Source organism: Rosa chinensis, chromosome 5 (genome assembly GCF_002994745.2).
Source record: "Rosa chinensis cultivar Old Blush chromosome 5, RchiOBHm-V2, whole genome shotgun sequence".
NCBI lineage: Eukaryota > Viridiplantae > Streptophyta > Magnoliopsida > Rosales > Rosaceae > Rosa > Rosa chinensis.
This window is the reverse complement of record NC_037092.1, coordinates 85012725-85034021: the sequence shown is the minus strand read 5'-3', so window position 1 is coordinate 85034021 and position 21297 is coordinate 85012725. Positions and strand designations below refer to the sequence as shown.

The 21297-nt window shown below is 40.6% G+C and overlaps 2 protein-coding genes across 2 annotated transcripts; both read left to right on the top strand.

Moving 5' to 3' along the window:
* Window positions 1-284: 284 nt before the first annotated feature.
* On the top strand, window positions 285-6784 carry LOC112165069 (probable disease resistance protein At4g27220). Its single transcript, XM_024301477.2, has 5 exons — window positions 285-949; window positions 1066-1646; window positions 1725-4574; window positions 4979-5114; window positions 6552-6784. Exons 1-4 carry the CDS (start codon window positions 935-937, stop codon window positions 4998-5000), a joined length of 3468 nt encoding a protein of 1155 aa, XP_024157245.1. The 5' UTR covers window positions 285-934; the 3' UTR covers window positions 5001-5114; window positions 6552-6784.
* A 3797-nt stretch (window positions 6785-10581) lies between these two features.
* On the top strand, window positions 10582-12151 carry LOC112164336 (probable disease resistance protein At4g27220). Its single transcript, XM_024300547.2, has one exon. It carries the CDS (start codon window positions 10649-10651, stop codon window positions 12092-12094), a length of 1446 nt encoding a protein of 481 aa, XP_024156315.1. The 5' UTR covers window positions 10582-10648; the 3' UTR covers window positions 12095-12151.
* The last annotated feature ends 9146 nt before the right edge of the window (window positions 12152-21297 follow it).

Here is a 21297-nt window from a genome sequence, read left to right as displayed (position 1 = left end):
ATACCCATTCTCTAAAATAACATATTTCTTATTTCTTTTTATGTAAATATGTAATATAATAAAATATAAATTTTAGGGCCAGGCCGGACTTGGCCCTTTCGGGCTCAATCGGGCCGGGCCGTAGGGTAGGGCCGGGTTTCATTTGCTCATCCCTTACCCTACCCTATTTGAGAAAGGGTCGGGCGGACTTAGGGCCCAAGGGCCATATGATGAGGCCTAAACTGGATAGACTATAAGTTCATAGGACTCGGCTTCTCTGCTATAACCGGCAGTGGTAGGATCTGCTTGGATTTCACTGCCAGGCTGACACGTCACCTAACATCAATCCAAGGGCCAGAAGTGGAAGCTTCTCTCTCCTAGTGAGAGCTCTCTACTGTTCATAGTAGCACCCTGAGCTTTGTCTCAGTTTTCCTCCACCGCCCCCAACCGTCTCCTCCTCTCAATTAATCCATCCATCCCCATACTCTGTTCCTCCAGTCTTTCAACCATCTCCGTTCCTTCCCATACTCACGCATACCGATCTCCACCGCTATCTCCCATCCCTTAATTTTTCTCTTCATCTTTATCCACTGTTGATTTCGCCCATCCTCCACCACCACTATACCTAATCCGCCTTCTCGTCCAAAATCAGTCCCTTTAAACATTTTCCATCCCCCAATTAATCCATCCTTCACAACCCTCAGTTTCACCGCCAGAAGCTTCCACTTCTGGCCCTTGGATTGATGTTAGATGACGTGTTAGCCTGGCAGTGAAATCCAAGCAGATCCTAGCACTGCCTGTTATGGCAGAGAAGCCGAGTCCCTCTCTGTCTTCCATTTCATCCATATTTTTGTTATCAGGCTCTCTTGTTTGATCACAAGGCTTACAAAGATTTGTTCACTATTGTCTCCTCTCCAAGCCTAGCTCTCTTGTGGATTTGTAATAGCTGAAGCTAATGGAGTTCGTCGAGGTTAGAGACATTGATATTTCATATAAGCTGTATCCTCCAATATTTGTTTATCTTTTTTGTTTGTTGGTTTTTACTCTTTTTTGTTCTTCTTCTCTGTTTTTGCATATTACAAAAAGATGTCGTTGGCGATTATTGTGGTAATTGTGACATGGATCGGTGCCATAGCTACTATTAAGTGGATATGGACTCTACTGAAGCATTGGTTCGGTTACATGGTTGAAAGGCGTGAGCCAATTGGCATCGCTACTGAGTGGAAGTATGATGTGTTTTTGAGTTTCAGGGGTCCTGACACTCGCAAGGGGATTACAGTCGACATACAGGATCGACTTAATAGGAGAGGAATTAAAACGTTCATGGATGATCGAGATCTTGAAGTAGGGAATGTTATTAGTCCCGCTCTCTTAACAGCAATCAGAGAATCAAAGTTTGCAATCGTTGTTCTCTCGCAAAATTATGCTTTTTCTACTTGGTGTTTGGAGGAACTTAGAGAGATTTGTCTTTGCATGGAAGACAACAGAATTTTGCCACTTTTTTATGATGTTGATCCTGCTTATGTTCGATATCAGAACGGGAGATACGGAGATGCTTTCTCTAAGCATGAAACCTCTGAGCGACATGAATCAAAGAAGGTGAAGCAATGGAGAGCTGCTTTAAAAAAAGTGGCTGACATTTCTGGGTGGAATACAAATGATTATAAGTAAGCATTGTGGCTTTAATTTCGGTTCTATATATTTTACCCAACACTTAATTTTTAATCCTTAATTGTTCCATGTAGGACTCACAAAGAACTTGTTGACATCATTGTGGAATCTCTCTGCAGTAAAGTACCACCTGATGCAATTGAATCCACAGGAGATTTCCAAGCATATGAAGCAACAACAGAAGCCATGAATAAGGTTATGAAGGAGCTAACAGACAGCGAGATCAGTGCCGTTGGTGTCTACGGCATGGGCGGCGTTGGAAAGACAAGCATGGCGAGACATGTAGCTGCAAAAGCCTGCAAAAACGGTACTTTTAACCGTTGGATTATAGTTGCCATATCCCAAAGCCCCGACTTGAGAAAAATTCAAGACACATTGGCAGATTTCTTGGGCGTTAAATTGGACAAGGAGACAGAAGATGGAAGAGCAGCTGCGCTGCATAAGGAGATAATGAGAAGAGGAAGACTCCTGATAATCTTGGACGATGTTTGGAACAGAATAGAATTGTCAGCCATAGGAATTCCCAGCTACGAGGAGCTTCAAAAGTGCAATTCCAAAGTCGTACTCACCACACGGAGAAGGAATGTCTGTCATGTCATGAAGTGCCAAGCAAGCATTCCTCTCAATATCTTATCAGAACAAGATTCTTGGACCTTGTTTCTGAGAAATGCAGTAATAAATCCTTTTCAGTCCACCACATTTGAGAATGTGGCGAGGAGGGTAGCTGTAGAATGTAAGGGTCTACCGATTGCTTTGATAGCTGTTGCAAGGGCACTCGGAGATGAGGACCTGGGGGAATGGGAAAAGGCAGCTGAACTACTAGAGCAGTCGCGATGTGCCAATCCTAACCATGAGGATGAAAATGCATTCAATTGTATCAGATTAAGCTATGATTACTTGAAAAGTGAAGACCGCAAGTCATGCTTCTTGCTCTGTTGCCTATACCCAGAAGACCATGAAATCGAAATGGAAGACTTGTTCAGGTATGCGATCGGAAAAGGATTGTTTCAAGATGCCGAAACATTGGTAAAAGCCAGAGGAACAGTAGTTTCAGTGGTCAAGTACCTGAAAGATTCTAGCTTGCTTTTGGATGGCGAGAAAAATGGATGTGTAAAGATGCATGATGTCATCCGGGATACAGCCATTCAAATTGCAAAATCTGAAGATGGGCATCGGTTTTTGGTAAAAGCTGGCTGTGGTTTAGAGAATTGGAGGCCACGCGGATTACATGAAGGCTGCACTGCTATTTCACTGATGAGGAACGAAATTCGCAAGCTACCCGAAGAAGAGTTGGTATGTCCAAATCTCCAGATTTTATTACTAAACCGGAATGCTGATTTAGATGAGATCCCAGAAAAGTCCATCCAAAAGCTGAATGAATTAAGGCTCTTGGATCTTAGCGACACTAGTATTTCCGTGTTACCGCAGTCATTCATTCTCCTTACCAACCTCCAAGCTTTGTATTTAGATTCTCCCAAGAAATTTATTGACATTTCTATAGTGGGAAAACTGAAGCTTGAAATTCTTAGTATGAGAGAATGTCCCGGGAGCGGGGGATTGTCGAGATTTGGACATGAACATCCCGAGAGGAGGGAATTGTCGAGAGAAATAGGACATTTGACCAATCTAAGGATTTTGGATGTCAATCGCTCTTGGGCAAGAGCCTCGGTGAGTGGTGTGGTCACAATTCCATCTAAAGTGATATCAAAGTTGCATAAATTAGAAGAATTGTACATGGTGTACTGTGGATTAGAAGAAGAAACCAATATTTTTGATGAGTTAGCTGGTTTATCAAATTTGAAAATAGTGCAGGTTGGCATATCTGATGCAAAATACATCCCTAAAAATGTTGAGGCCAAACCAGATTGGGATTACTTTTATATAAGTATCATCGGCGGACGCAACTCCGGTGCATACAGAAGCGGAGATCATAATTCAAGATCCTTGTATCTTAGAGAAGCAACCATAAGTACCTTGCCTGAATGGTTTATCAACGCGGTGACAAAGAAAACGGAGACGCTAGAGTATGATTGCTGCAAAGGGATGAGTGACATTCTTATAGAATATGACCGTGGGATGTTACATAAACTCAAGCATCTCACAGTAGCTGGTCAAATTCTTCATTCCTATGTGTACTTGAAAGAGTTGATGAACACAACAAGACGAGTTCAAAAAGGACCAGTGTTTGAGAATTTGGAAGAGTTGCGTCTGTTAGCACTGATCCACCTTGAGGAGTTGTGTGTTGGTGATTTACCACTTGGGTCTTTCTCCAATATGAAGAGATTGCATATGTTTGGTTGTTTAATCTTGAAGAATGTATCAAAATTGGTACAAAGACTACCAAATCTGGAGAAACTAGATCTAAATTGGATGCCTAAATTGGAATATGTGTTTGGATGGGAAGGGTTTGAGCTGAAACAATCAAAACTGAGAGAGATGCATTTGTTGGGTCCAAATTCAGTGAAGAGCATTTGTAGAGGTCCTGCCCCACGCATAATGTTTCAGAGTGTTAAAAGTTTGTTCTTTTACCGTTGCGAGTTGCTGCAAAGTCTGTTCGCATGTGATGTAGCCGAGTGTCTTGTTCAATTGGAAGACCTTTTTGTAGAGCGGTGCCATTTGTTGAAAAGAGTAATTGAAGCAGTGAACAACGAGAAGATGGTTCTACCAAAATTGAAGAACCTAGTTTTGAAGAATCTTCCTATGTTGTATGGTGCAAGTGCTACTGTTGATATTGAGTGTCATTCACTGGAGCACTTGATTGTGGTGGATTGCCCCCAGTTTCCATTTTCAACTTCTTCCGATCTCTTCGAATCCTTCGAAAGCAGGAACCATATTTCATTTTCAACCCCCGCTTCTGACTGCTTTGGCAGCACGAACCCAGTCAAACTCAATGATCGACAACTGTACAGCTTCCTATATGATAGGTATGTTTCTGTGTAAAATATTTACTTAATTTGTCTTTTCTTCTATATTTTGTAGAGTAGCAATTGGGCAAAGATGGTTTGATCAATTAATATCTGTGATTCAATTTTTATTCTTCCCAATCTTTTAATACAAATTGAGTTCCCCACGACAGAACATCAAGCAAATTTAATATAGCCTTTTTATTTTCATTCTTATTTTTCTTTGGTGTCATTCATAATGTGAACAAAACAAAAAAAAGGCAAAATTATACAGAATACTTCAGGTCGATGATGATTGTTTTGTTTTCTTTACTCTAGTAATGCAAATTACATACAATTTTGTAGACACTCTCTGAATGTTGTTTTTATGTTAAAATTTATAATATTTAATAATAACATGTTTTTTTTCCAATTCGATGCAACAGAACTTCTGGTTTCCAATTGTGAAGCCTCTCAAAGTAGATGGAGACCATGTAATGGTCCTGCTGGCTTGCAGTGGTCCCTCAGCTTGTGACTTCCAGAGCAGGGAGTAACCAAGTTCAGCTCTATTTCTATGTCGAGGTATGATGCTGTGTCATCAACTGAATTCTTTTCTTTTTTATTTTCTTTTCATTAAATGGTAGATTTCTTGCAATGCCATAAAAACTAAAACTGTTATTTTTCTTAAAAAAGAAATTCTGGTAACATATATGGAGTTCTCATTATTCATTTGCTTTCCCAATATTGTGTGTATCAGTACAGCAAGCAAATTTTAACTACAATTTTCTTTTTTGCTTTTACATTCTTATTTTTCTTTGTTACCGTTCGTCATTATCAATCATTTTTTTTTTTTTTAATTTTGATGATTTATTGATGGAAGATAATAAATTTGTGAGAAAAAAACAATATCACACAGAAAACTTTGTATCCTTGAGGATTGTTTTGTTTTCACTACTTACTAATACAAATTACTGATTTACTGGTATATGAAAATGTCTAGTTTGAAACAAATTTGAATCAGGATGATTGCATATACATCATATATTTAGTCTTGATTTATTTAAGAGATTGTGACTTATTTGGCTTGAAGGTTGTAAGTGGAAATATACACTGCATATGAAGCAGAAATTTGTGAGAAAAAAAACAATATCACACAGAAAACTTTGTATCCTTGAGGATTGTTTTGTTTTCACTACTTACTAATACAAATTACTGATTTACTGGTACATGAAAATGTCTAGTTTGAAACAAATTTGAATCAGGATGATTGCATACATCATGTATTTAGTCATTTCATTTTGTCTTGATTTATTTAAGAGATTGTGACTTATTTGGCTTGAAGGTTGTAAGTGGAAATATACTCTGCATATGAAGCAGAAATTTGTAACGTATGAATGGGTACTATTAACACACACACACACAAAATATTATCTCTGTAGAATTTAGTCTTTGTGTGGCAAGAGTTGGTCATCAATGTTATTAATTGCACCTAGCCATGGGGATGAAGAGAAATTGTGTTAGCATTTTGAAATTAGTCCTTCGAGTGATGATTCTGTAGTCATCAATAAATGTGTTTACAACTAGCATGAGGATGATCGAAGAGAAGTAGTGTTAGCATTTTGAATTAAATTCTTAACAACTTCTGTCATATGCATCAAGATCCTTATCTAAAGATTGGAGTCATACTACCACAACGCATAGCTAATTGAGTCCCATCCCTGTAAACCAAATTAAGCTCTTTTTTATATATTAATATGTGGGAATGTGGGGTGCAGATTGATGAACTTACAGGGTGAATTCTCAATTAATACACTAGAAGAGGTGGTTGATTTTAACTTAAAAAACAGAATATACAAAGATTTCTCGTATCATTAACTCATTCAAGAGAAGCAGTCAACTGACATTTAGGATAAGCAACTCATCTGATAATTGTAACCGCAAGAAGTAGTGTTTTGCTACTTAAAGGAAAGAATTTTTTCAAACTAGTTCACTCTTTCACTTGTTTTTCATTATGTTCAGGGTTGGTCATCTAGCTGAGGCTGCAAATCCAATTGATACGCTAGAAGCTTTGCTGGATCGTGACTTTCAAAACAGCCAAAGAGATTGTAACAGCCATTCTAGGAACGTTGGAGAGTGAAGAGATTAGTTTACATGCTCAATCAGGATAACATTTGATTCATGCCACTGGTATTTGTAAATAAAATTGTTAAAAAATTCAAGAATACTGTAATATATATATATATATATATATATATATATATATATATATATATATATATATCTATGCTGAATTGTAGCAACACCAGTCAAGTGATTTATGGTCTCATTATGCTCGTATTATGGTAGTTGTTCCACACAGCATTTCTGAGCTTCCATTCAAAGGCCAGACTCATGTCCTTGTGTTTCTTATATCATGAGTATGGTAGTTTTGAAACGTCTTCTAAAGCTCACAAGGTTGTCCAGTACTAGCAGCAGTACTATTAATATTGAAATCGAGTGCCCTTCATTGCAACACTTGTACGTGGATGAGTGCCCCTGGGTTACAATCTCAGAATCTCTGCTTCTGACTTAAGCAGCAGAAACAAAGTCCCCTGATTTTCAATCTCTGCTTCTGACATCAGCAGTAGAAACCAAGTCCAACTAAATGATCACCAACATATGGGCACGCTATGGGGAATATCGACAATGAATCAAAGCTCTCACACTTTCCACTCTGGACGTGATACGGTATGTCTCCGTATCATAAAATATATATGTATCAAATGACAAATTTAGTACCACCCAAAAATCTGATATTCCGATTAGTTTATCAACAATGATGATTTTATCCCTGTCAAATTCTCAACTTTAAAGTGTTCTTATTTAGTCAATAACTTGAAATGACATCCAGGGCTGGCCTTCATTTTTTAGAAAAGGTATTTTGGTAATATAGAGCTTCTCTGTCAATCTTTGGGTTCAATCCCAGAAATTGTAGCTAGCTTTTTTCTTTCTCATTAATAACCAATATGGTATGGTCACTCATCCTCTCATTTTAGTAATCAACTGATGCCGATAATGGATTTCTGCAAAAAGATAAAACAAACACAGACATTTCATATAGACACGCCTGATGCATCTTCGTGAATTTGTTGTCCATTTACTCTAAGAATACAAATTGCAGATAAATAAGGTTTACATTATTCGATCAGTTAATTTTTTTTTTTGAAAGACAATAGGTCAGCCCTTTCATTAGATTCAGCAAGCAGTACAAAAACGAAACACCCATATAGGGTCGACAGAAAGCAATCGTTCCTTAGAACCTCATGAAACCCTATTCTAGAAGAATAAAATCCCAAAAAATCCCGAGTACACCCACCTTTTAGGAAATCCATGCACCATTATTCTAACAAAAACCAGAAACCTCGAAGCAGAGGATGACATACCATCCTCCAGACATAAATGGTAGCAACTAAGGCACTGATTTTTGCGACCCAAAAACAAAAATTAAACTAAAATAGGTCCATTCTCTTTTTGAATAAAAAGAGGAAGGCCCAAAATAAAAATAAAAAATAAAACCTCAGAGCCCATATGGCCCCAAGGCATCCCCATCCAGACTAAGCCCAATACTTGAGCCCAACAGCCCAAATTTTCTGAAACCCTAACAACCAGCTGCTCCACAACATGGCCGCTCCCAAGTTGCATGTCGCCATCACCGTCGCCGCCTCCCCTACTGACCACCTTCAGACCTAGAGCTACAGCGCCGCACCAAAACAAAGGCAGCCCTTTGGGCTGCTCTCTCACTCTCTCATTCTCCCATCTTCTTCCTCCATTTTTCCTCTTTTCTTTATAATTTCTTTTGAGATTTGAAGAACTACTCACACAAAGCTTCAAAGATCTATCAAGGAGCTCAATCTCTACAAGATTCAAGATTTGGGTATTTTGTGGGGTTGTAATTCAAGGCTAGTCATGCTAGCTTCATAGCTATTTGTGACTATCTTTGTTTTCTCCTACACTTCTCTACTATTTGTTATTTGAATTTTGTAATTTTGATGTTCATTAATATGGGTTGTGAGTAGTTACTTTTGGGAGCTAGGGTTTCTAACTCTAGCTCAATTTTGATGTAATTGACATATTTTTCAAGTGACAAATAATGTATTTTCACATGGGTGCACTCTAATTACTATGTCAATTGATTCTTGATGCATGAATTTTAGGGAATTGACCACTCTCTTTGTTATGTGTTGAGATTGTATTGTGTGATACAATTGGTGGTTCTTTTGTTCACTAGCTTCATGTAATTAGTGTGGTGTGTCAAGTAGTTGCTTAATCGAGAATTAAGGATTGCCTACGTTCCTATTTTCTTGTGCCCTTCACCTTTAATCCAAGATGTTGTGGCCCTAGCAAGGCATAATGATTAGGGTTAGAGAGTTCATTCTTGCCTTAACCGGAAGAATGAATACCAAATAAGAGAAATTGACTTAGTGGCCCTAGTCGGCATTAGGTATGGAATTTGGTTATCATGATATTCTAGGTTGTAACTATTGCATGCTTAAATCCCTAATTTCTAGAGCTTTACGCCTTTGGTTCATGTTTTGGTAGCCCTAGTAAGGTACTAATTCATGAATTAGAGAGTTCATATTTGTCCTAACCGAAAATGTGAATACCCTTAAGGAAATTCGGCTTAGTGGCCTTGACCGGCATTAAGTACGGGATTTGGTTCTCATGAAGATATGTTTGTTTGCTTGAAATGTGTTTGTTGCATTGAAATTGCCACCAGCATAGCCAAAAAAGCCACCACATTGAGCAACCCCATCCCCAGAACGATCACCAGCCCATAGAGCCCAAGGAGGAGCTCCATCGCCCTGAAAACCGCCATCCCCATAGCCGCCGTCACCGTGGTTCACCGCCGACGATACTGTACCATCTCCAGGATCGAAGGACACCCAGGTTCGCGCCCATTCCTGATCACCTCGAACCAACTTCAGATCCATTCCAGTGCCTTCGCAATCATTGAAGAAACCAGATCCTAGATCGGGATAAACCCGATCGGAGGCGCCCAGGACAACCTGAAGATCCTCTAAGCTTTGATCGATCCCCTGAACTGGTCGGGCCAACCCCACTCCGGCAACACCATGACGCTGCAGCGAACCACCAGGGCCAACCAAAGCGATTGTACAAGCCCTATCACCGTCGGAAATCTGACGACCCCGATCCAAAACCCAGACTCGCCCATCCAACTCAGTCCAAACCAGATCCACACCGTTAGAGCTCGGCCTCCGATCAATCATCCAAACAACAACACTACCCTCCCAATCAGTAACCACAGGGAACCGACACCAAGGCGGCGCTCCGAGCAAGAAAACAAAAGCAAAAACAAGAAGGAAAGAAATAGCTACCAGACGAGCAATAGCCATGACCAACAAGATCTTGAAATCCTGAGAAATTTGTCGAAGGGGGAAAGCCAACGATAAACCCTAGCAGAGCGCTAGGTCACTCACTCTATAGTTAACACCACAGACATCAATTACTAAAAATGATCAGTTAATTTGATACGGTGCATAATTGCATATATATTATATTGTTATAGTATAGTAATATAATATATATTATATTGTTGGGTTGTGCCTGGCACCATAATATTTCTCCAACTCTCTTAAGAGCAATTAGAGAATCAAGGTTTGCAATCGTTGTTCTCTCGCAAAATTATGCTTCTTCTACTTGGTGTTTGGAGGAACTTAGAGAGATTTGTCTATGCATGGAAGACCACAGTAGAATCCTGCCACTTTTTTATCAGGTTGATCCGACTGATGTGCGACATCAGAAGAGGAGTTTTGAAGAAGCTTTCAATAAGCACGAAACCTCTGGGCGACATGAATCAGAGAAGGTGAAGGAGTGGAAAGCTGCTTTAAACAAAGTGGCCAATATCTCTGGGTGGAATACAAATGATTATAAGTAAGCATCCTGAGGCTATCTTAATTGCCAAGGATTATAATTGTGCCCTTAATTCGGTTCTATATATTTGCCTAACGCTTATTTATGACCCTTGATTAATTCTTCCTTGTAGGACTCACACAGAACTGGTCGAGTTCATTGTGGAATCTGTCTCCCGTAAAGTCTTACCTGCTGTAGTTGTGCCCATGGGAGAGTTCGAAGAGTTTCAAGCAACGAGACAAGCCATGAATGAAGTTATGAAGGCGCTAAAAGATGATGAAGTCGATGCCGTTGGGGTGTTCGGCATGGGAGGTGTCGGCAAGACAACCATGGTAAACCATGTGGTAAACCATGTCGGTGCACAAGCCCGCAAAAATTGGATTTTTCATCATGTGATTATGGCTGTCGTTTCACAAAATCCTAATTTCGAAAAACTTCAAGACGCGTTGGCAGAGCAATTAGGCTTCAAACTCTGGGAGCAAACAGAAATTGGAAGAATTGCTAGTTTGAATAAGGAGATAATGAGAAGAGAAAAACTCCTTATAATCTTGGATGATGTTTGGGGGAGAATAGAGTTGTCAAAGATAGGGATTCCCAGCTACAAGGAGCTTCAAAAGTGCAAGTCCAAAGTGCTACTCACCACAAGGATAAAGAATGTCTGTCATGTCAAGAGATGCCAAAGAAAGATCACCCTCGGTGTCTTATCAGAACAAGATTCTTGGACCTTGTTTCTGAGAAATGCAGGAATAATGTCTTTTGAGTCCACCACATTTGAGAATGTGGCGAGAAGGGTAGCTGGAGAATGTAAGGGTCTACCGATTGCATTGATAGCAGTTGCAAGAGCACTCGGAGATAAAGACTTAGCGGAATGGGAAAAAGCAGCTCAACGACTAGAGAAGTCTCAATATGCCAATCCTAACCATGAGGAAGATGCATTCAAATGTATAAGATTAAGCTATGATTACTTGAAACATGAAGACCACAAGTCATGCTTCTTGCTCTGTTGTCTATACCCAGAAGACCATGACATCCGACTAGAAAACTTATTCAAGTATGCAATCGGGACAGGATTGTTTCGACGAGATGCCGAAACAATCGAAGAAGCTAGAGGAATAGCAGATTCAGTGGTCAAGTACCTGAAAGATTCTAGCTTGCTTTTGGATAGCGAGAAAAAGGGATATGTAAAGATGCATGATGTCATCCGGGATGCAGCCCTGAATATTGCAAAATCTGAAGACGGGCATGGGTTTTTGGTAAAAGCTGGCTGTGGTATGGAGGATTGGCTGCCACGCGGATTACATGAAGGCTGCACTGCTATTTCACTAATGAGGAACAAGATTCGCAAGCTACCCGAAGAAGAGTTGGTATGTCCAAATCTCCAGATTTTATTACTAAAACGGAACGCTGGTTTAAATGAGATCCCAGAAAAATTTATCCAAAGTCTTAAGGAATTAAGGGTATTGGATCTTAGCAACACTAGTATTTCCTTACTACCCCAATCATTCAGTCTCCTTATCAACCTCCAAGCTTTGTATTTAGATTTTTGTGAGAAATTGATTGACATTTCCATAGTGGGAAAACTTAAGAAGCTTGAAATTCTTAGTATAAGAGAATATCCTCTCAAGGAATCGTCCAGAGAAATAGGACATTAGACCAATCTAAGGATTTTGGATGTCAGTTCTGCTGGTCGTGGGGCTGGATGTACAATTCCATCTAAAGTGATATCGAAGTTGCATAGATTAGAAGAACTGTATATACTATATACTATACTGTAGATTTGAGGATCGGGGTAAAGCTGAATTGGGTTTTGCTGGTTTGTCAAATTTGAAGTGTTTGCAGGTCGGCATTCATGCAAAATACATCCCTAAAAATGTTGAAATCAAACCAGATTGGGATTACTTTTATATATTTATTGGCAGCATCGGCGGAACGTATCCATACCATCAATATGATCATAAGTCAAGATCCTTGGTTCTTCATACGACCATGAGTACCTTGCCTGATTGGTTTATCAACGTGGTGACAGAGAAAACAGAGAAGCTAAAGTATGATTGCTGCAAAGGGATGAGTGACATTGTTAATATGACCATGGGAGGTTACATAAACTCAAGCATCTCACAGTATGTGGTTATTTTCTTGATTCCTATGTGTACATGACAGAGTTGATGAATACAACAAGACGGGTTCAAAAAGGACCAGTGTTTGAGAATTTGGAAGAGTTGCATCTGCTAGATCTGATCCACCTGGAGGAGTTGTGTGTTGGTGAGTTACCACCTGGGTCTCTCTCCAATCTGAAGGTATTGCGCATGTCTTTTTGTCATATGTTGAAGAATGTATCAAAATTTGTAAAGAAACTACCAAATCTGGAGAAATTATATTTAAACTGTATGCGTGGATTGGAATATATATGTGTTTGGATGCGAAGGGTTTGAGCCGATACAATCAAAACTAAGAGAGATGCATTTGTTGGGTCCAAATTCAGTGAAGAACATTTGTAGCGGTCCTGTCCCACGTGTAATGTTCCAGTGTCTTAAAAGTTTGACCATTTACCATTGCGAGCTGCTGCAAAGTCTGTTCGCGTCTGATGTAGCCAAGTGTCTTGTTCAATTGGAAAACATTTTAGTAGAGAGGTGCCCTTTGTTGGAAAGACTAATTGAAGCAGTGAACAACGAGAAGACTACGGTTCTTTCAAAATTAAAGAACATGGTTTTGAAGAATCTTCCTGTGTTGAATGGTGCAAGTGCTACTGTTGATATTGAGTGTCCTTCATTGGAACGCTTGATTGTGGAGGATTGCCCCCAGTTTTCATTTTCAACCTCTGCTTCCGACTACTTTGGCAGTAAGAACCCAGTCAAACTCCATGATCCACAACTGTACGACTTCCTATATGATAGGTATGTCTGTGTGTGAAATATTTACTTAATTTGTCTTTTCTATTGAAGGATGTCGACATAATGTGTGCCTCTACAAACTAGGGTTTAGAATTGTAATAGGAATGTGTTCTAGGTATTCAATTGTAATCGGATTCTATTACCTTTTTGGGTACTTTGTAACTCCCTATTTAAAGGGCTCCTATTATCAATAATAGATACACAATTCCATTCTCCTACAACACGTTATCAGCACGAGCTCTAACCATAGCCAAAAAGAAAGAAAAAAAAAACCAAAACCCTAAAACTGCCGCAGCCTCCTACAACAAGCCCTAGCACGAGCTAGCCTCACTTGCACACCTGCCCCTGCAGCACCTACGCGCCCCTGCGCACGCATCCTTGCTGCCCCTGCAGCACCAACACACACCGACTGCATCCTTCTCCTTTCCTGTGCACGTCCGTCTGCTTGCAAGCTCTGAAACCTCTTGATCGGGACCTCAGATCAAAATATTTCCTTCATCAAAGTTGTTCATCTCTGCCTCTTCTATCTGAGCTCCAAATTTCAGCCTCATTGGAGTTGTTTTGAGACCTATACACCATTCAAAGTAGGAGCTATTCAGAAGTGAACCTGCTGCAGAAACTGCTGCTTGCTGCTGTCCAAAACTGCTGCTGAACCTGGTGCTTGCTGCTGCCGCCGTTTGCTGCCACTTGTTGCTGCTGCTGCCCCAACACGCCTGCTCCAACACGCGCGTGTTCTCAAGCCCAGAACCATCACGTAAGCTCAGAGTCGGGAAAAAATGTTATTTTGGGTTCAAACATTGCCCCCCAGACCTCGAAGTCAAAGTTCCCCATCTTGACTGAAGAGGTCTTGAGTCAGCACTAGTCTTGCAATAACGTCGCCTTAAAAGCCACTTGCATTAGCTTAACAATAAGTACAAACTTCCTGATTGATTATGTACAAGCCTCTAAATAGGCCATGAAGCTTAAATGCCATAATCTAACTCAATCTTGATAGACAAAGACTCGCGGATGATGTACTCGCCATAAATCTTCAAATTGCTCCAGAAAGTATCATCAACTTGGATGAAAAACTTTTAGTTTTAGGCCACTGGAATTAGCCTTGTAAATACTAAGACACTAGAATTTCAATATGAAGTTTGTTGTTTAAACTCACGCTACAAACTTTTTGAAATGCCTCCCCCATGTGAAGGATTAAAAGAGGTTGCTTTTGATCGCGAGTGAGTATGTAGCCTTTGCAATGTGTACAGCAGCATATATCTGCCTAGGTCGCTGGCTCTATATTGATCACCTCAAGTGTAGATGTGGAAGCCACTTCGCTGGCGCTTATGAATATTGTCTCAAAACAAGAAGCGAAGCAGAGGGCAAAGCAAACCATTCCAGCGAAAGCTTCATTTGTCGCACTTACTCTCTGCCACATGAAGTCTTCAAACTGCTCGCGACCATTTGCGGTGATGAGAATGGGCTTCGGCTATGAATGTTCGCGAACTTACTGACACAGGTGCGCACCTGTAATCATAACACATGCCCACTTTTACAAAGGCCGCATGCTCCTTGTATATATATATATATATATATATATATATATATATATATGCGAGCAGTGAACACACATAAATGAATCACCAGTCTTCCTTCACGAACGGTTAGCTTTCATTTCTTCGCGAGTTGCATGCTTTGAAAATATGCTAAATGCACTGTCTGAGATCATGATTGAATCATGGCCATCCACGTTATGATACGTGGGTCCATCACCCTAGCATATGCAGGTGCCACACTTGCTGAACCGCTACAATCAAAACCGCATTGGCTTTAATCAAGCATCAATTGGCTATGATGCCTCCATGTTTTCCTATTTCCCCTTAAAAGAAGTTGTTGCCGTCAACCCAGATGGAGTTTTGATATTTAGGCCACTTAGCATCTTCTTCGAATGACACATATCCCAAGAGATTGACATATATATATATATATATATATATATATATATATATATATCATCCTTTCTGACTAAATGAATTATGGCCATATATCAAGAATCATACTACATGTGCCCCATTACTGCATGTACACATATTGCCAGGCCTCTCCTCTTCTTGGTTATATGTGTAAGCATACATACATTAATCTCTAGACTTCGATTCCCCATGGCAAACTGCAGTGCAATGCATGTCAAAGCCCCTTCGCTGGCCCGAAGAAACAGAACGGTAGCGTTATGCCACAAGTTGGCAATAAGAAATTCCATCAAGCCTATATTTTGCTCCTGCTACAATACTCTTGTCTAATGAGCATGTGATGGCTCGGATGATGGCTTTTAACCACCAACTTTGCTAAAGCACATATAGCCACAGGGTAGGCCCTGTGTTGATATAGAAAGCCAAATTAGATCACCTCCTACTTCCTGTAGGTGTGAATTCTTTGACAATGGAGGAATGGTGGTCCTGCAACTTTAATTATGCTTTTCTTCCCAGCAACATTGTAGTTGGTATATACTAGGGCCACTTCCTGCATCAATTTGCATCCAATGCCACTGTTACTAGCATTTACCTGCTTGATTAAGGCCACAAGTGAAATACTCTCTGCCTTATACGTGCCCCCCAGCGTGAGCTAGGAAAATGTTAAGCCTTTGTTGCTCTTAATGGACAACTATAGCGATGTATGGGTTGCAGCCACATTAGGTTAGGCCAAAATAGGTAGTGCTAGGAGACCCTTATCAACATTCTGCTCCATAAATTTCTTCTTGACCATGACGGTAGCCATTCTCAATTATAAGCTTAAGAAAGTTCCTCTGTACACCTCTGCAATATAGCCATCAAACTTGATCAATGACCCATTAATTCTTGGATACAAAGAAAGTAATGCTACCATATTTTCTTTGTTGTCTCCGGAAGATTGCAGAAGTATGATGGCCTAATCATATACTTCTTATAAAGCTGAAGCCACTCAGTAGGCATTCCAATAAATATGCAAGCAAAAAGCCACAAGTTGGCTCTGCAACTCTGAAACCTGTAAGAGGGTTAGAGCTACGCAGTGTCCTTCTCTGCAAATCAATGTAAACTGCCACTATAATTGGCATTAAATCACCTCAAAAAGTAAAATCTTTATAAAATTTCGTGGCCACAAGTATTGGCCTGGGTGATTCTAAGACACGCAAACAAGTCTTAATTAAAATCATGCCACAGAATTTTGAAATCCCTCCCCCGTACATATATGTATAATATCCGAATATTTCCGGGAATTTAAAATCACAGTAACCATGATTAAAGAACATGACCTATCTTCGGAAGATTGCAGATTGCAGAATTTCGTGTTGCCCCCCAGTCTGCAATCTTGATCGTTTCATTGCATAGTCCCCAAACTTTCAGGACTGCCACAAAGATATCGCTGCTATTCTTGGGGAAAATATTTTCCTTTGCATCTGATAACAATGAAGATGACTAGATGAGTCCCTCGATGAGCAAGTAAACTTCAAAAGCCACATGGGTTGGCCTATTTAACTAGCTATTACTTCATGCTAATCACTGCTGCTCCAGAATTTTGCCTTTGTGAGAAGAAGCAATTAGCTGCTACCATGCGTAACTGCATTGAAAACGAGTGTTGCATTCTAAACCTTCATCAACCCACCAGCTCCAATGCATCTCAGCTAGACGCTGCACCGCATACCCAGCAATAATAGAAGCCCATGAAACTGAATTTCTCTCAGGCAAATCAAGCACCTTGTGTGCATATTTCATATTTTCAGATTTTTTGACGACCGCTCAATAGCATAGCCTCTAAGAGATCAATTTATCAGCCAACAAAGTGCAACCAATGAAATGATAACTATTTCCTGGGGATTGCGCTTGATTCCTCGCAGCGGCAGTGGGAATTGTGGATTAATCTTGCCTGGATATGGAGTCCCCTGGATATCAATCTGCTACTTTCCTCGCCGACGGGATTATAACTCTCTCTGAAGCTACTATGGCATTGAAAACCTCCCTTTCTCTTGTCTCTGTCTCGACGTCTGCCACTGTAATTGGCATACTGTCCATTCAAGACCACTCAACAGCCCTTAAAGCGACTTCGCCTTAGCGCGTGCACATCTTGTTGGAAGAAGTTCTGGCGCAGCGCCTCGCCGGATCATATCTCGCTGACGAGACTTAGGCCAAGTGCATTCAGCGAGAGCCGCTTGGCGAAGGGAATTTAGCGATTAGCTTCGCGTAGTTATCTCTCGTTAGAAAAGCATTCACGAAGTGTTCCTCGCGAACATTTGCTGACTGGGATTCGCGACCGTTTGCTAATTTCTGGCGTCCTTCGCTAACTCGCTTCGCGACCATCTCCTTCGTGGCCAGTCGCCTCGCGGTCACTCTTTCCGCGGCCACTCGCTTATGTCTCCGCGTCCTTCGCGACGCATAAATTCTCTTTTTGTATTTTTGTCTTTTTGTATTTTTTTTTTTAATATGAAAAGAAAACTAGAAATTTAAAATTGACAGAAAATTAACAGCAACGAAAGAGAGAAGTTAGCAGCAACATGTTTGGCTAACCTCTAGAAGGCCACGGAGGTGGCCATCTATGCTTCACTCCAAGCTCTGATGTATCAAAACTTATAGCATGAAAACCTTTCTTGTGAGAGCTTGTAAGAGAGCAACAAAAATATTTCGCGTCGAAAACTTGGAAGAAATTTGGCTCGCAGGAGTAGTAATATTGCCCCCCAAGTATCTTTGTTGGTTGACGAAGCATGATCTTCAATTGCAATTTTGGAGATGATGGTGTCCCAAGATCGGCTTTGTCGCCAACTACCATGTCGTAGAACATGGCGTTTTCAGAATAAGCCATGAATTGGCTATTATATTTAACCACTTGTTGGTCAAAATTCTCACGATCAAGAGCCTCAAAGAACTTGAACTCCTGCATATGATTTTTGGAACCAACAATTAAATTGTAATTCTCATCATACTCGTCATATATTGGCTCCGCATCGAGATCATATTTAAAATCACCAAAGAGTGGTGAATTAATCTCTTCTTCAAAGATAGGCATATCAAATATTTGTTTGCCTCTATTTTCATTCCAGGTATCATATTGAGATGCCTCTATGGATTGTTCGGTATCATAAACAAATTTCTTTTGCAAGAAATTTGAATAACTGTAAACAAGGGTTAACTTGTATTGGTGATACTCAAACTTACAGTCGCGAAGGACAAATTGGCCACTAAAATAATTGTTCTGGCCATTCTAACAACGTGAGTTGCAGATGTATCCTCCATATATATCAAAGCCACCACCTGGCCTTGAAGCACTGATGAAGAAATTGAGGTAGAATTGATTAATAAAGCCACAGATTGGCTTTTCAAGACCACAACTTAATTGATAATTAAGTTGGCCATGATTGTGGCCACCTTCACCATGACGTCCAGTATCATGGCCAAAGCTTAATTGATGATAGTGGGGTGGGTCATGCCTTAATTGATAATTAAGTAGGCCATGCTCTTGACCCTTTACATGGTCATGATGATGTCCAGTAGCAAAATCATAATTAAATTGATTATGCATCTGCTTCTGGTTATCAAGGGGGTGAACCTGGGCAATATCATGCCCCCCATGTATCTTATCAGTAGCCACATATTTGGCTTGATCAGTGGAGAAGTCATATATTTGTTCAGAGACAATTGTATTGTTAGAAGAACAATCATGTTGATCTTCTTCTTCATATGCAGCCTCTATGTAAGGCTCTGATTTACCAGTGAGGCATTTAAGTTTATCGCCACCTGTAGGCAATTCAACCTCAGACACAACTTCCTCGCGTGCAGATTCTTGACATTCCAATTTATCTTGCTGGGAACTGCCTTGAGTAGCCAAGCTGGGACCTTCCTTGGGCAAGGTCGCGAACTCCGATGAGGTCTGCTTGTTTTGGTTCGCGATGGTCTCCATGGCTTGCTTTTGTCGCTGGCTTTGCTCATCTTTGATACCTCTGGCATGAGCTCTTACCGCATTTTTTGACTGTGCAATTTGTCGCCTGGTATCCTTAGCACGCTGGGCAATGAACTAGTCCAGTTCCCTTATGAGCTGGTCTGTCCTCGCGATTTCCCTATCATAATCAGCAGCCACCTTTTTACGATGTTCCTCGTGATTCTCCATGATGATAGCGAGCTGTTCTTCGAAAGTTGCTCCTTCTGGGATAAGCTTTGGAACGAAAGCCTCTCTTGTCGTGCCTTCCACAACATTGGCGGCGATAGAAGTATTGACAGCCTCGCTTTTCTGACTAGTAATGATGTTCTCACCCACAATGGTGTATCTGGACGTCTTGTGCTTTGAGAAGTTTAGGAATTTGCACTTCTTCTTGAGAAAGACAGGCATGACTTTAGGAATTTCTTTTGGTAAAGATTTTCCTCTGGCATCCCAATGATGGTGAACACAAAAAGACTCTAGTGCGGTCCCACTGGGCGTGCCAAAATGTTTGACACGAAAATCCAGTATGGTACAAACTGTCTCTTTTGAATGCGCGAGCGTGCCAGCACCGTGGGGTGCAGTCGTCGGGGCGTCCCTTGACCTGACTTCTTCTCAAACGATGTGGACGAGGAGAGCACCAACCTCGTCACAAGGTTCTTTTCTCTGCCTTCTGGAAAAGGACTTCTTGCCTTACGGGTAAGGGCTTTGGTTGTGGTCTCTTGCGCTCACCGAATCGATACTTAGTGTTGTAGACTAAGCAGAGCAATCACTGGGAAGTTGGAGAAAGCACAGGGTTTTGCTAAAGCGTGACTTTAGCTTCGCTGGGTTGCGAGGGCGTTACCCTTGCTTCGCTGGTAGTACAGGTGGCAGTAGCACTAACAGTCGGCTCTTGGAGGGACTAGGACTGGAAGTACGGTTGCCGGGTTGGTTTGGTGGCGCTGACAGTCGGCTCTCGAGGAGACTGGGACTGGAACGTGGTCACCGGTAAGAGAGGTTGCTCCGGGGAGGCTTTGATAATCGTAGAGATTAATTGGAGAGAGTTGTTGTTCTTGTTGTATCGTTAAAGCCTCTATATATAGGCTACTGCAGATTCTCCTTCCTAATAGGAATGAAATACTATATTTTAGGCCACAGTTATTGGCCTTGAATCAAATCAAAACTCTTAATAGTTTGGATATCTATCGTAAGCAATAATAGATTGACTCTGTCGTAGCAATCTTCTAGGTAAAGTTAATTACCTTTTACCTTTTAGAGTCCTGCACGTAATCTTCTTGGATGCGGTAGGATATGCACGTATATATGTTCATATATATCTTCGCGACGAATCTCGTAGCTCGCGGCATGCAACCATGTATAATTAACGGTTCCTTGATTGCATGGCAATTAATCTTGGTTCCTTCCATTTTATTGGCAGCGAAGAGTGATGATGGCCCACCAAACTATTCCTCCCTTAATTGTCTCACCATGCATGAACCACCATACATACATGATATATATAAGCCCCTTGTTTATTGCAATTAAGCATGATTGATTCTTCCTCCAACTGATCCACGTCCATTATGGCTATGTGGGACCCCTTGATTTCTTGCTTAATTGACCCATGCATGAGCAATTGTATAAACCATTCGCATAGGCCACGTCCCCTCGCGAATATATTAATTGTATGGGAAGATTCGCATGGCTCCTCTCGTGCACATGTTGGTATTCAAGCAAATAAGTCATCATTAATTATCAAAGATTTGATAATCACTAGTAAATCAAGGAATATCCAGATTTACTTCAAAATTGCTTGGCCTCCAAGTAGGCTTTACTTAGCCTCTAAATAATATATTTCGAACTTGTCGAAAATAAATAGTTTGGGCCGCCGATATTGGCCCGATCTTCTTCGAGTCTCCCTTGTTGGGAAAAAATGTTATTTTGGATTCAAACAGTTGGCTCGTTTTATATTAATTAGTTTAAGCTAGCTTTCAGTTTGGGACATTTGGTTCTCCAAAATACTTGCTAAAATGTGATTGCATTCATTGATTGAGAACTTGGTAACA